Source organism: Sminthopsis crassicaudata, chromosome 3 (genome assembly GCF_048593235.1).
Source record: "Sminthopsis crassicaudata isolate SCR6 chromosome 3, ASM4859323v1, whole genome shotgun sequence".
Lineage (NCBI taxonomy): Eukaryota > Metazoa > Chordata > Mammalia > Dasyuromorphia > Dasyuridae > Sminthopsis > Sminthopsis crassicaudata.
This window is the reverse complement of record NC_133619.1, coordinates 242,941,960-242,958,227: the sequence shown is the minus strand read 5'-3', so window position 1 is coordinate 242,958,227 and position 16,268 is coordinate 242,941,960. Positions and strand designations below refer to the sequence as shown.

Below are 16,268 nucleotides of genomic sequence, written 5' to 3'. Positions count from 1 at the left end.
TGTTTTTAAAGAGAATTTCCATTTAAAATAAAATAGTCTCTGCTTAAGTGAAAAATTGGAATATAGTAAATAGCGTGGGAATGAGATGAGGATTTGGAAGTAGGGAACTTCATACTTCTCCTATATTTCCTTTTGAGTGTTCAACTTTTGAGTGTTTACCTTCTCTAAAAATTATCACTGCTATTCCTTGATTCTTCCTAGGCTTGAATTTTTGGTTCAAATTAAGAGTTTATTTAACTATTAGATATTAACTGATAATCAGAGTACTTGAATAGAAAACAAGAAGTTTAACTCCTGTCCTCCAGGAGCAGAAAGTGAATAAAGACTCAAAGCACATATTCTGCCCAAGTCATATATTCTAGGAAATTGGGCCAACACTACTAACCGTGGTTTTCACATTATGAACTTATCATAATTATATTTCCCTAAAAATACTAGTTACTGAAGAATGTGAGCATTCTTTAGAATACAAGTAAGTTCAGCAGGGAAGAAAAATGTAAGTACTATTTAGTTTAGATTTGATTACAGTATTAGTTTTAAAGTCACAGGATTTTGAGATTAAGCAGCTCAAAAAATATTAACTAATCATACAGGGATAAGCAAACGAACTGGTTTCAATGCCCAGAAACTTTGCAATACAAACCAAGTCCAGATTAATGCAAATAGTGAATCTCTTTAAATAGTAGCATGTGTTTGAATTTGTACTATTTGAAACTGTATGTAAAATATTGTAATTGGGTCCAGCCCAATGAAAATATGCAGTACAAAATTAAATAATATAACCTACTCCAGAGGAACTTATTCACACTAATTCCTCCAATAATAGTAGTACAAATATCATCTGTTCACATTTATGTAGTTTTACTAGACTTATTTTGTAGATATAGAAACTGGTTCAGAGGGATGAAGTGATCTATCCACAATCCAAGAGCTAGTAAGATTATAAACTGGATTAGAGGCCAGAAATCCTGATACCAAATCTGGTGCTCCTTCCCCCAGAAGTATGGCTTCTCATGAAAGGGATCTATGAACTAGGATGAGAAAATTACATCTTTATTTTCACTAACCTCTGAATAAAATTCAACATTTCTTTCGATTACTTACTGTTATTGTGGAAAAGGGCCCCAAAAGCTAAGAAGTCCACACTAAAACTAAAGTTCCACCCTAAAACTAAAAGTTCCACAATTTACAAGGAATCCCTTTTCTGTACCATGAATTCAAAGATAACCAGAGTGGATAGGAGTTTCTATATTCTTTATGCTTCCTAATTTATAGCCCCAGGTGACTTCCAATAAACAAAGAATACCTGGAGGCAAATTAAGTCAGGCACATACCTAGGCAGTTAACATCCTGCTTTTTAGACCTGAAAGTTAAAGAAATATCTAACAGACCTAGGTTCTTCTCTCTTACCAATATGATTGTCAGTGAGTCATAACTACTAATAATGGATCAAAAATGGGATAGTAATTATTTTTGATAACCTTTCCAAATTCAATTATATAAACTATATATAGAAAGCAGTTTATATAAAATGCAAATATTACAGGTTGTTGTTTGGGTAAGCTTTAGAAGAAAAAAAAAAGGTTGAGGACTCCTTTGACTTTAATCATGGTTTTAAAAAAAAAAATCTCAGGGTATATATAAAATCTTTTTCATCTAACATAGTAGATCTTTCAGTTTTAGATTTTTTAAGATTTTAAAAAATTCCTAACAAGTACAAAAATATTTAAGAGAGTCAAAATTCTCAATGTCAAGGTCAAGAAATCTCATTTTGGGCAAATCCATATTTAAAAGACACAGGCTAATAACTATGTGGGGAGTAGCTCTTGCAGCAAGGCAAGAGAGAGCATCTGATGCTGAATGCTGGCACAATCTTTGTTATATGAAGGGGGGCATAATCACAGACATAGAGCCAGACTGCTACTAGTTTGCAAGTTTGAGAATTTGGTCTTGATTTAGAAGTACAGCAAGAGCACAATGGGATATGGTTTGTAGAAGCTTTGAAAATAGATACTAAAATGTGCCCACAGAATTTACCAGTCTGCCCTTTTAATTTAACTCAAGTAATCAAATTGGCTTTCTATTTGTCTGGCACAAATCATATATAAAATGGCTATGATGGGATGGCTATATACAGAAAGAGATTGAGGGGAAAAAAGCAGGTATTCTTCCATAGGAGGGCATAAGAATGCTGGGCCCTAATTATGCTACCCTTCCATTTGGAAACTGGGAAAGGGCCCAAAATTAGAAGTACAAAATCTTAAAGGTTAGAAATGACCCTAAAGTCTTTCAAGTTCCCCCATATATAAACACAAATAAGATCCCCTCCAAAATATACCTGAAAAAAAGTTTTCCAGCCTTTGCTGGAAGGCTTCCAATGATAAGGAACTCACAAAGTATTAGGAAGATTTTTCTCCCTGAAATCAAACTAAAATCTGACTTTTCACAACTATCCCCCCCACATTTCTTACTTTTCCTCTCTTGAATTATGCAGAACAAGCCTAATTCCTTTTCCACGTAAAAAATCCTTCAAATATATAGACAACCATGTCTCCATGATGTTCTGTTTTAATGGAGCTAAATACCCCCAGTTCCTTAAATCTGATCCTCATATGGAATAAACTCAAGGCCTTTCAGCATCTTGGCTGAGCATCCTTCTCCCTCCTTCCCATACCTCAACAATCTCCAGTTATCATTAAGTACCATAATGGAACACAATATTCCAGATGTTGTCTGATCAGGTCAAAAGAACATTGGTCTATCACCACTTTAATGTGGACACCAGATTGCTTTAAAAACAAATAAATAAACAAATAAAATCCCCATGATATCTCAATTCAATCTAATATCATTGGCTTTCTTGGCTGACATAACATATTCTTAAGTCCTAGTGAGTTTGACATCCATTAAAATCTGATTTTTTTTTTTCCAGACAATCTGATGCCTAGTCTATCTTCCCTCCTATCTTGTACTGGTGAGGATGAAAGAACTTTGCATCTAGGTGATACGGTGGCAAGAAGATTGGGCCTAGAGCCAGGAAGATATGAGTTGAAATGCAACATCAAAAACTTACTAGCAGTGTGGCCATGGGCAAATCATTTAATCTGTATGCCTCAATTTTCTCAATTGTAAAATGTGAATAATAATAAATAATCCGATTTAGCACAAGGCATTGTGCTAAGTCCATAACAAACCTTAATAATGCTCATTTCTTTACTGCCCTCCTTTGCAAAGACAACATCTGGAATATAATGTTCCAAATATTATGTTCATCAAATACCCCTTTAATAATAACAGACTTTTTTCATAAGGGAAGGAAAGAGAATATGCATTTTATTTGTGTGGAAAGTGTTTTGTAATGTTCATATAGTTCCTGACTTTGCCTTGGCAGTTCGACTCCCAAATATTTTATATTATCTACAGTTCTTTTAAATGAAATTTCTCTTTGTATCTCTTGCTGCTGTACTTTGTTGGTAATATATAAAAATGCTGATAATTTATGTGGATTTATTTTATATCCTGCAACTTTGCTAAAGTTGTGAATTGTTTCTAGTAATTTTTTAGTTTATTCTCTAACATCAAATCATCTACAAAGATTGATAACTTGGTTTCCTCAAGAGAATATGCATTTTAAAGCATCCACTATGTGCTCAAGCTCTTATCTCATTTGAGTCAGAAGTCAAGTTCAGATAGCAGAGAAAGTTTAACAGTCACAGAAGATGAGGAATGAGGAGGAACAAGGAATTTGTACCACTGAAAAGCCATATGCCTTAAAATCTTATAGAGCCAGGCCATGCTTTTATATTTATCTTGTTACCTTCTTTGCTTCCATCTTCTGTACCTGTCTTTAAAAAAATCAGAGTTGATTGATTACCTAGTTCATCACCACCAATCTCTTTAGACTCTCCTCCTCCATCCTTACAGCAACTGTTTCCCTGTAGAACTCTACTTCTTGTGATCCTACCTGTCCCTTCTTGAAATTCTCTGAAATAAAGTCTTAAAATCTACAGTGGACATCAGACTAAGTTCTTGTTTTCCTCTTTAGTTTTTCATACAAATTCTAAAAGGAAGAGTTTACTAGGTCCCCATTGGTATTACAACAACCTGACTTTTCATAAGGATCTGATACAGAAGAGAAATCCCCTTGGTTTCCTTTACCTTCTGAAACAATAAGTCAAGACTACAAATCATTAGTTACAAATCATTACAAACTTCAGGTATATTTTGGAGGGGTTCTTATTTGTGTTTTTTCCCCCTCAATCTCTTTCTGTATGTAGCCATCCCAGCATAGCCATTTAAGGCAGAGGGAGAGTTCAGCAGATATCTGAATAACTAAAATCTCCTACCACTATCATATCTTTGAACCATGTTTACCGTGCTTCAAAACACCTCTATTTTCTTTCAGGCCAGCCAGTGACAATGCTGTTTCTTATTGTTTTTCTTTATCCTAATGCTCTCTAACATGCTAATAAACGCTAGGTTTTTTCCTCATTAATATAGCTTTTCAACTATGTTATTTGTCCCTTTTTGCGTATCCTGTTTCTTTTGAATTACGTACCATTCTAGATCCACATTCCAGTCACATATTTTAGTCTTATGAGGTTGAATTTTCCTTCCTTGCACAGACTAATTTTGCCTAATAGACTTGTAATTTAATGCTGGCTCTTTTCTTAGATTTCATTCATGTACCCTGAAATTCCAGATGTTCCTACTACTGAACTTCTTCCTACACTGTATTCTAACCTATGCAACTGGGAGAATAGAGCTATTCTATACTTGGATAGCAATTCCCATAATTGGATGTATTGGTGGGCAAACATGGTACTTCTACAGCCACAAAGAGCTTAAAATTCTAAAACTAGAGGACGAATTTAAAAATGCATTCCGTAGTATAAAATACTATAATTTATTAATATTATTAATTTATTATTATATATTATTATATATTTATTAATATATTTATTTATTTTCAAACTTGTAGATAACACAAAGTTGAGATGGATAGCTAACACATTAGATGATAGGATCAGTATCCTAAAAGACCTTGTCAGATTAAACTTTCACAATAAAATAGTGCCCACTCTAAAATAAATTTTGTTCTCTAGCACTCAACTAAAAAAAGCCCTTTTGTTGAGATTTACAAGGCACAAGACAAACTCTACCAGAGCTCTCTTCCTGGCTAGGTACCTGTTATTCCTATATTTTAAATTATGATTCAGAAATCCGAAATTTATTCTCAGATGCTACTTTCTTAACTAATTACCATTGCTTAAAGCTGCCTTTACTTCCAGAATCTGTTACTTTTGATAAGTGTTAATGAGGAAAATAATACTTATGCCTTTTAACTGTGCTTTCTTCCAGCTAACATTATTTGTGCTCGCATGAATGATACCTAAGATACAGAACCATTTATTCAGTGTTCTTAAGCATTCTTAAACCTTAAACAGGGTCAGTACTTTGGATGCAAAACTGTAGATACATTTCAACAAATACAACTATATAGTGATTTAAAGGATATAAAATCCTTTCCCCAACAATCTCGGGAGATAGTTAAAATAACATCCCTGTTGTATAGGGAGACTTGAGCTAATTAACTTGGTCTGTAGTCACACAACTAATTATTTGTGTGACTAAAACCTCCTAAACCTAAGTCCTTTCATTAGATCAACTATGGGGTGGGGGGGAGGGAGAGAGGGAGAGAGAGGGGAAAGAAAGAGCTGCTATGCTATACTTGGATGGCAATGCCAGTGACTAATGTATCTGCTGCAGAATGTGACACTTCACAGCCACAAGGAGATTGAAATTCCAGGGTTGGTATTTAGAGAATGAATGTAAGAATGTTTTACACAGTATAAAGTACTGTAAAATAAAAGCTAGTTAGATTTATTTTCAAATTCGCAAGATGACACAAATTTGGGATAAAAGCCGACACTGGATGACAGGATCAGTGTGCCAAAAGACCTTGTCATACTAAAACATTCAAGCTAAATCTAATAAGGTGAAATTCAATAGACATAAATGTTATCTTATTCTTTGGTTCAAAGAAATCAACCATAAATTTTAGATGGGGTGGGGGGGTATTAAGTATCTGCCAGCCTGAAAAAGGTGGTTTTAGGGGGGGGGGGAGGGATGCAGAAAAAGGCACGGCTTTCAGGAATAAAAAAAAATTATAATCCCCCTGAAATCCGTCCTGATCAGCCCACATCTAGGGTACTATATTCAGTTCTGGAAGTCACAGTTTAATAAGGACACTGAAGAGAGCAGTGGGGGTGGAGGTGGGAGTGGGAAAGTATCAGCTTCATGGCAGATGAGGCTCAGGCGAAGAAGCTAGGATGTTTAGCCTGGAGAAGAGAGGACTCAGGAGAGTTTTGATTCTAGAAAATATGTCCAACAAGAACACCTCAGGATGCTTTGTTGTTCACAGAAATACAATTTAATCTGCAAGGAGGACTCTGTTATGTACCTGGTGACAAAGCTACACTTTAAATATCAGACTGTGGAAACTGGCACACAAACAAAATTACAAAACAAAATTACATGCTATTAACTTCCACAAATTCCAACCATAACTAATATTTCAAGATTGTGAGAAGCTACGCAACAGGACCCTGGAAAAGGTTAAATGCTTTTGATTAGAACATGAAGGATGATTAGAATCCTGAATTTTAAAGAATGTTGCTTTCAAGGAATCACAAATTATAAACAATTATAAGCAATGGGGGTTAATTGACTTACCCACAGTCACACAGCTAGGAAGTGTTAAATGTCTGAGAATAGATTTGAACTTGGGTTTAGGGCTGATGCTCTAGCCACTGCACCATCTAGCTACCTCTAAACATTTTAATATTCTAATGAAATTGGAAGACAGAACTGATAAGGAATGAGCACTTTCAAAAAGGGAAAATGGGAGTGAAGAAGGAAAAGGAACAATAGTAAAACTACTTGAATGAAAAAATTATGAAAGCACAATTCAAATTCACCAATAATGCCATTCTTAAAACAAAGTTTCACTGTCAGGATCAGGGATTTGGACCAGATCACAAAAGCTGCACTAAATTACTGGACATTAAACCAAATATAAAACATAGTGTTGTTGTTTTTAAAGTAGCATATTTTGAGCAAAATGACTTAGCATGAACCAAAACAGTTTCTCTATTGAATTAATATTTTTATCCAGTTCAAGTAAGCTGGAGTAGAGATGGGATGAAGATGGAGGAAGAGTCTATAAAGCAGTGGCCCTCAAACTTTTTAAATAGGGGGCCAGTTCACTGTTCCTCAGACTGTGGGAGGGCCAGACTATAGTAAAAACAAAAACTCACACTGTCTCCTCCCCTCAGCCCATTTGCCATAACCCGGCTTTCTGCATGTGGCCCGAGGGCCCTAGTTTGAGAACCCTGCTATAAAGGATACAAGATTTGTTTGGTAGTAAAAACTAAATGAAGTTCTTTACAAGAGGGCAGATTTATTTTTTCTTTAGATATATCACAGTTACAAATCACTGCAGAGCATAGTACTTCACACGTAGTAGAAATTTAATAGTTACTGATTGATTCTAATGTGTACAAGACTGGAGAGTATATCTGGGTGAGTATTTCTTATCAATACTAAACATGTAAAAAAGGATTTGCTTTTCTCTCTAATGGATATAAAACCACAGGTTAGAAATACTCCAATATGATCTTTCAAGATGGTTTCACGTTTTATTCATTTTGTTCTTACAGATACTAGTCCTGTTTTTCCCACCCATTAGAAATCTAAAATTTCTTTGCTTCCTTTCTTTCAAAATCATTTCTACTATATGCCATGATATTATTTAATGCAATAGAACTCTGTTGAAAACAAAATTAAATATAGCTTATGGTTAATTATGCTTTTAAATGGTAGAGTTTTTAGCTCTGAACATGCTTTTCCTCTTTAATATTACAATTTATCTGGCATGATGCTCTTAGCTTTTAAAAATTATTACATATAAATATGTATATTCATATTGCCTATGAACAGCCTAACCAAATATGCTGGCTCAAACTGTGAGAAGGAATTATCAAATCCTAAATGCTGCAAATTGATAGTTAAGAGTTGAAACCTGTTCCATGAAAGCTTAGGCTGGCTTCATCAAGAAGCTGGTCTCTTTAAAAAATAAAAATCTTACTTAACCCAAACCCTCTTGCCACCCTTCCCCCATTCCCACTCCCTTACAAACACATACACACACACAAAATCTCTCTCTCCCTCCCTCCCTTTCCCCTTTCTCCCTCTTTCCTTCCTCTTTCCCTCCTTTCCCTCCCCCCCCCTCCACCTTTTCACTCTTTCCCCTGCTGATGTCACTGAAATGCTAATGTTTTTCATTTGGAGCATCACGAAGCTACACAATGTGATGGGATGTTCAGGGAGCTGTCCTAGAGGCAGCCAGAGAATGCCAGCATTTCTTGGTGGTGGTAGGAGGGGGGTGTATCTCATGAATGAGCACAGCAACTAAACTACTTAGGAACTACAAGCGTACAGATGAATAAAAGTAAGGACAGAATACAGTGTTGCCTGGAATATTTGGAAGGAAAAAAAAATGAATCGGGCAACAAGAATTCAAGCTCCAGAGGCTAGTGAGATGATGATGGGAATATAGGTCTTCAAGAAATAACCTTCCCTGGCAGCAGGGACACAGAAAAGCTAGAGTTTGCTCCCCTTTCAAAACAAATCAAACGCTGAAAAGCATCTTTTCCAAAAGCACTGGATCCTTTTAAGGTAAGTACTGCTATTTTATTCATACCTCTAGAGGGCTTTTTGAGGTACTTATTTAAAGAACTAGCAATTACGATAACTTTCCACAAATCATTTTCCCAAATGACAGAAGTTTTAATTATTTAAAAACTTTTTTCAAATTCTATGATTCTCTGAAACCTAAGTTTTGGAATAAAGGTAATAGATAATCTTAGTTCTTATAAAGTTCCTTCCACACATCAAATCCTGCCCCCCCATTTAAATTACTATTATTGAATACTTAATTCCTTGTTTTTCAATTCCTTCTTATTCCAACTAAAACAAACATATAAACCTAAGTTCAAAGAAATTTTAAACCCTGAATAAAATTGAGTTTTTTGGGGAAATCTAAACTGTGTATCCAATACACGACAGGCTAAAGCAGATATTTTAAACCTGAGATCCTATTCTTGGACAGATTTTACGGGGTATGTAAAGTTGGATAGGGGAAAAAAAATACATCTATTTCCTTAACCATTGGTTTCTTTTTATTTTATAATTAAAAGCACCAGTCTGAGAGAGTCCATAGGTTCTTTTATGGAAACGCAATTATTTTTCCCCCACAGCATGGTCAGTAAGTTTATAACATTAGCTGTTATCTGCATGCTAAGGTATCTCCCACACGCTAGGGAGTGCAAATAACACTATAGCAGGTGCTGAATCTTGTGTGATGTCATGGAGGCAAACTTTCAAATGGAGAAGAGGATTATAGTCAGAACAGGCATTTAAGTCTTATCAGTCTCCAGGCTGGGCCCTTTGATGTGTTGGCCCATTTAATTACCCCGACTGAAAAAATCTTACCAGGTCTCTTTCTCCCTGTCCTTCCCTGAGGGGAAGGAACACTGGGAGGATCCTAGACTTCCAGAAGAGTTTTCACACAAAAAAAGTTTAAGAATCCTTGAGTTAGATATGTAAATCTTTTTTACTAAATACTACAAGTTTGCATAATAATAATAATAATAATAATAATAAATATTTTTAAAAACTTTACAGAAATTGGAACTTACCCTTTTATAATACCTTAGTTTATTTTTTTCCTCCTCCATCCTTCTCCCTAAATCTGGCCACCTTTTAATTTTTAGAGTGAAGGACCAAGATTGAGTGGAAATATATTTAATTTGTCTTATAATGTTCAATTGGATATACTGTGTGCAAGAGTACAATTTAAAATCTATCTTTAAAAAAGAATGTATAAAGTATATTTGTATTTATAAATGTAGTCATACACATCCAATGGAATAAACAGTGAACTAAAAATGTTAAAACTTTACAAGGTTTTTAGGTTTGAAAAAACTGTCTAGTGTACTATCATACACCATGAAATAAATATATTTTGTCCATAATGTTCTTATCACCAGAAGCATATACTAAACGAATGAAGGGTTTTGTAATCTTCTAAATGTAAGCTCAATCAAAGCATTAACTAAATATCATTACTGAAGACTTTAATAATAGATTGCTGCCACATTTGACATTTCGTATAAAGACATTCCTTATCCTTTGGCATTAAGAAATTCTATCATCTTCATTTGCTTTCATTTGTTTCACTGATGAAAACCATGTAAAAATATACTTAATAATATTTATTTTTCTATGAATGTTTTTTCAGCTATAACAATGAGATACTTTTTTTGTAGAAAAACAGAAACCTAAATATTGTGGGTTCCCTAAGGAAAAAGAAATGGGAACACTATTTTGGGAAAGTTTTTTTTTTTTTTAAAAGGGATGTCTTCCTTAATGGTAATTCATTTTAATAACAGCCAAATTTTCAAAAATTTATTTTACCAGTTCCACTTCTTCCCATAAAAATAACAACAAAAATATAAAAAAAAAAACTTAACAATCACTTACTGAGCAACTACTAACTCAAAATAATTATTGAAAAAGACCAGCAAAAAACTAAAAAATATTAGCAAAAAAAAAAAAAAAAAAAATTGGATGCATCTGAAGAAAAGATCAAGAATTTAGCCTTCAAGATAAAAATGATTCAATTATGTAGATACTGGGGTGAATCTATATTGCCATTCTGGGGTTAAAACATTAATGAAGCAGAACTACTCAAATGTATATACTGTATCTATTAGATTACTGTCTGTCAGTATGTGTCCAAAAATCTATAATTAACATAAAGAACTCCTAAGATAAAATATATATCTCAACATATTTATACCTGTGTTCAATGACTCGAAAAGTAAATTGGAATGAGCATTATGTGAATTTTAAAATGACTTTGAATGCTCTCCAAATTAGGATATTCTAATGTAAACATAGTAGAGTCCTAATTATGTTTGAGAAGTATAATCGATACAAAATGTTTTTAATCAAAATCTGGTTCCTGCACTGATTTAAAAAAATGCTTTTAAGAGAGATCCTCTTTTCTCAACCTTTCTCCAGTCTTTATTTTCACTTGTGCTCCGCCCCAGTGAGGCAGCAACAGGAGAAAACAGACACTAAGAATAAGTCACAACTTGAATGATCAAATTAAGTATTAAAAATGTAGTTTTTCCCTTGCCTTCACCTGGGGAGGTACAAATAAAATGAAATTAGTATTTTTGTTACTTATACAATCTATTCTTATGGCAGCAGGGACCTATTACAATTTTATGTTTTAACCAAGAAGCATCATTTGGTGCCCATAGTGTAAAACATTTAGCAGATGTCTTCCTTTATTTTGATTAGGAAAAATGCCTAGGATACTGAAAAAGATCTTACAACCAAAGACAGAATTCTTATTCACTGATTCTCCTCTGTTTTATTTTGAATTGAGCAAATGGAGAGAAGGGAGTTGTGAGAATTCTAAAATGAAGATTCATAAAAGGCCATGGGATTTAAAAAAAAAAAAAAAAAAGTTCTTTCATTACAAGATTTAGGGCTTTAAATTAGCCAAGTAGAATTTTTCTAAAGTTCATAAGATCATACATCTAGGGCTGAAAGGGACTTTGGAGATGATATAATCTAGCCTTCTTACTTTCCAGTTCTAGTAAATGAGGTCCCAAAGTCAGCAAGGTAACAATTTCCTTTGCAAGGTGAGTTTTGACCCCTCAGGATCTCCAATTTGAGAGCTAATACTCTGCCCAAGTGATAGTCATTAAATGCCTACATTTTGCCAGGCACTGGGTTAGACACTGGAAATATAAATAGGAAGACTAAACGAACCTCTTTGCTTCTTTATTCTATTAATCCGTTGCTTTCAAGTTCTTATCAATAGTCCCTGTCACAATCTTTCACAAATAAGTGCTTAATAAATGGCTACACAACTACATAGAGCTATTACTTAATAAATTCTTTTCAAATTCTACATTTCTTTCTCCTGGGGCTCACTTAGCACATTCTCAAGAATGATTCCTGCACTACACTGAAAAAAGTTCCATTTATTTTTTAAGGAAGAACTTTTTCCTCAAGCAGCATCAAAATGGGAATCATCGTGCAAAATGTAACTGGAAGCACTGCCATGGTTGTGTGGCCAACTGTGGCCAGCTGTGCTGACAGCTTCTACAGTATCATGTACCACCCCAACTGGGACAGCCTGCTGTCTGGATACTCAAGGAAGAGCTTTCAGAGGGAAGAAAGGGTCCCTGCCAGCCAGTCCTCCTTTGTAATTGAAAATCTAACTCCCTTGACCAAGTACATTCTTTGTGTAACCTGCCAATCAGCAAACCCATCCAGTGACCAGTGCAGAATTTTTCAGACAAAGGAACAAGATCCGTCCTCCGTAAGCAACAGAAAGAAAGACCTGGCCTTGGGGATCTGGCTAACTAGCAGTGTTCTGCTCCTCATCATTGCCGGCATTCTGCTCTATGGGTGCCTGAACATATGGTGCCGCAAGAGGCAAGAACAGAACAGAGACCTAAATGGAACGCCGCCACCAAACGGGAGAGAAGGCCGCAGAAACCACGGCAGCAGGGAGCGGGGTGACCTGGAGAAATCCAGCCAGTCACTGGTTCCAAACCTTGAAGACCAACAAGCTGATGAAGTCCAGCTTGTAACAATAAAAGAAAATCTCTCAACTCTTCCGGAGCCTCCTCTGCTGAAATGTAACCACCAACAGCTGTTGTCAGTGGCAGGCCAGACACCCCATGTTCCTCAGCTAGGAGAGGGGATGGTTTTGTAGACACAGGAGTCCAAGAGCTTCAATCAACCACCAACTAATCCACAAGTATTTATTAAGTGCCAGCTCTGTGTAAGGCACTGGAAACACAGAGACAAAGAATGAAACCATCCCTACTTGCAGTGAGCTTACACCTTTTGGGGGAAGACATAAAAAGTACATACAACATAAATATAGTTAATAAATCTGACTCTGTGTGTATGAATGTATTTGGGTCTTAAGCCTGTGCTCTAGTTTCTTTAGATAAAATCTTTCTTTAACTACTTTAAAAGTAAAAACACTATTAAGATCTTTAACTTTAGCTATAACAAATCCTTGTAAGAACCACTGAAAAATGAAGTACTCTAAATTCTGTGCCATATGTGACTTCTAGTTGGTTACATTCTTCCATTTATTATTTTTCTTTGCAGCCTACATTTCCCTGACCTGTACCAGTTTAAGAAAAAAATAAAAGTTCTTAAAGTAAGAGTTTGCTTAACTCAATTATGTGTATGAGGGAGAATACAAAAGAGCTTTTTGATTAGCAAAGGCTATTATACCGTTTTAATGAATAAATTTTAAAAATATGAATGGTAATGGGGATAAGAAAAATCAGAGGTATTTTTCTCAAGAAAAAAAAAAAACAACCAGTTGTGTGGAAAGCTTCTGCATAATTATGTATGTATGTATGTATAAGATATAATTGGTATCAGCATTCCCTGTGTCTGCCAACAACCTGGTACCATAAGTCAACCATGACAGCAAGTCCATCAGGGGCCCACACTCAAAGCTGGCCTTTATATTCTACTGGGATAATCTCTGTAAACCCAGGGTTATATCTTCATGCCAGAAATGGGCACTAGATAGGATTTTAATGAGAGTAATATTGCCACCATTCAAACAAAAGAGAACGGAGGGAGGGAGAAAAGAAGGAAGGATTTATTAAGCACTTATGTGTCAGGAACTGTTGTGCTGGGTACAGAAAAGTTTAAAGCACAGACTTGACTTCAAGAGGCTTATAATCTAATCCACTTGGGGTGGCAAGACAAACAATTCAAAACCAAGAATCCAATTTCAAACCATATAAATGAAAACACTGAATTTATTAAAAACTTGAAAAAACTGACATATTACTAATATTGAAATTTTGAAACCAAAGATGTAAACAAAATGCCACATGCATATACATATATACATACATATGACATATTCTACATGTAAATTTTTTTCTGAATCTATGATTTTTATTGTGAACAAACTCCTTTACCTACCAATGGAGATTTGTATTTGTCTTTTAATTTAAAATCTCCTTGTTCTTGTTGTTCATAGTGATTTATTTTTAAAAATTTTAATAACTTTATTTTCAAAAATACATAGAGATGGTTTTCAAAATTCAACCTTGCAAAACCTTGTGTGCCAAATTTTTCTCCCTTCCTTTCCTCTACCTATCTCCCCTAGACAACAAGTAATCCAAGATAGATTAAATACCTTCCCCAGTTTAGGGTGCTTTTCCTTTAATTTTAATCATTTAAAGTATCTATTTGGAATTCAGAGGAAATCTCTTAGAAACCACTGACCCTCACCAAGAAAATCACATCTTCTGTAAAATAAAAGACAATTTTTTGTTTGTTTGCAAGGCAATTGGGATTGTGACTTGTCCAGGGTCACATAGCTAGGAAGTGTTAAGTGTCTGAGGCTGGATTTGAGCTCTGGGCCTCCTGCCTTCTGGGCCAATACTCTTATCCACTGCACTGTCTAGCTGCCCAGAAAGTCAAATAGTTAAAGCACAATTGCCCCATGAAGACCTTTTAGAAACTAAAGAAGGAGACCATACTGGACTAAGTCCGTTTCTCACAATTATCTGATTCCTACAGCAATGCCCAAACACAAAAGAAGCCTTAAGATATCAGCACGATGAAAATGAAGAATTACAAGTAAGTATGACATTGGGACATTCTGACAATTTTCAGATTGGTTGGTCATTGGGAAATTAGGATTTCAAGTCAAATCTAACTTCAGCCACCAATGGAGAGAACTGTTTTAAAGCCTATTTCTGAGTTTGGTAGTCTGCCGTTATGTATTTTGGTAAAATTGGAAGAGATCCTGGTTGGATCTCTAATAATATTTCGCAATAAAAGTAAACACCAAGCTACAAGTTATGTTATAGGAAGGAAAAAAACATTTATTAAGCACCTTCTGAGTATCAGGCACTATGCTGGGTGCTTTACAAATACTTCATTTGATCCTGGCAACCAAGTGGGCTTATTTCTATTGTACAATTGAGGAAAAAGAAAGATGGAGTTTTAATGACTAGAGTAGGGTTATATAGTTAAGTGTCTGAAGCTTCATTGGAACTTAGCTCTTCCTGACTCTAAACTTCACAATCTAACTACTGAGCTGCCAGCTGCCTATGACAAAAGGTAATTATAACAAAGAATTTGTGTATTATTATCCCTCTTTCCACAGATAAAATACTTAAGGCTATCTAACTTCTGGTTATGATTAAATTTTCCTTTACCTCATGTTGAGTCCTCATCTGTAAGATGTTTTCCTTCTGCTTAAAATCAGACAACTAGAGGGAGACTTTGACAGATTCTTCTGAGTTTTACTCTTGCACAGAAAAGTGCCAGATGAATTTTCATGGGAATAATTGTAATATAACAATAATCCTAACTTAGCTTAAAATGATCGACTTTATAACTAGGAATAGAGAAAGGATATGCTTATGACATAGTAATTTATGCAAAAATGATCTAGGATTTTTTTAGACTTCAAGTTTGATGAGTCAAGTATGTGATGCTTCCAAAAAATAAGATGATCTTAGATAGTCACAAGAGGCACAGAATCTAACATTAAAGAGGCAATCATCCTATCATACTTGACCCAATCAGGCCACTTCCAGGATACTTTAATTCAGTTCTAGGTGACAATCAGACCAGAAGTACTTGCTACATGCTAAGCATTGTACTTAGCACCTCAAGCTCTTTCAATTAACACTCTGATTACATGATTTTGAGAATTAAAGACATGCACTAGAATTCATTTCTATTCATGATTGTGTAGATAAGCAAGTTGGCAATAAAACTTTTGTTAGCCTTATCCTTTTTGACTTTTGTATAAAATCAGCATCATTTTGTGTGGCTATACATGTTAAACCCAGGTAAATCTGATTTACATTTTTAGAGAATTGGGTTCAGTGCCTCATATACTAAACAAATGGATTCATACCCTGGTTTAAATAGGCGATTTCATTTAGAAAAGAAATAATATCTCTATATGAAATCCGCCCTCTGATTCTTCCCCCATGACATGGAAGTAACTTTGGGATCTCAAATGCTATTCCAATAAAGCATAAACTGCTGCAAATTCCACTAAGTTCAAAGGACTTTAAGGACAGACCCAATTAATGCCACAAAGCAACATATTA

The 16,268-nt window shown here is 34.9% G+C and overlaps 2 protein-coding genes across 4 annotated transcripts in view; one reads left to right on the top strand and one right to left on the bottom strand.

Annotated features, from left to right (window-relative positions):
* The window catches only part of CYFIP1 (cytoplasmic FMR1 interacting protein 1), a 149,630-nt gene that overhangs the window by 21,295 nt on the left and 112,067 nt on the right, over positions 1-16,268 (bottom strand). The window lies entirely within an intron of this gene.
* Positions 8,626-12,974, top strand: LOC141561143 (fibronectin type III domain-containing protein 9-like). Of its 2 annotated transcripts, none has more exons than XM_074300304.1 (2): positions 8,626-8,739; positions 12,138-12,974. In XM_074300304.1, the coding sequence occupies exon 2, from the start codon at positions 12,167-12,169 to the stop codon at positions 12,863-12,865; it is 699 nt and encodes a 232-aa protein (XP_074156405.1). In that variant the 5' UTR covers positions 8,626-8,739; positions 12,138-12,166; the 3' UTR covers positions 12,866-12,974. The 2 variants fall into 2 exon arrangements, with proteins under 2 accessions (XP_074156405.1, XP_074156404.1); XM_074300303.1 differs by having other exon boundaries at positions 8,632-8,739; positions 12,080-12,974.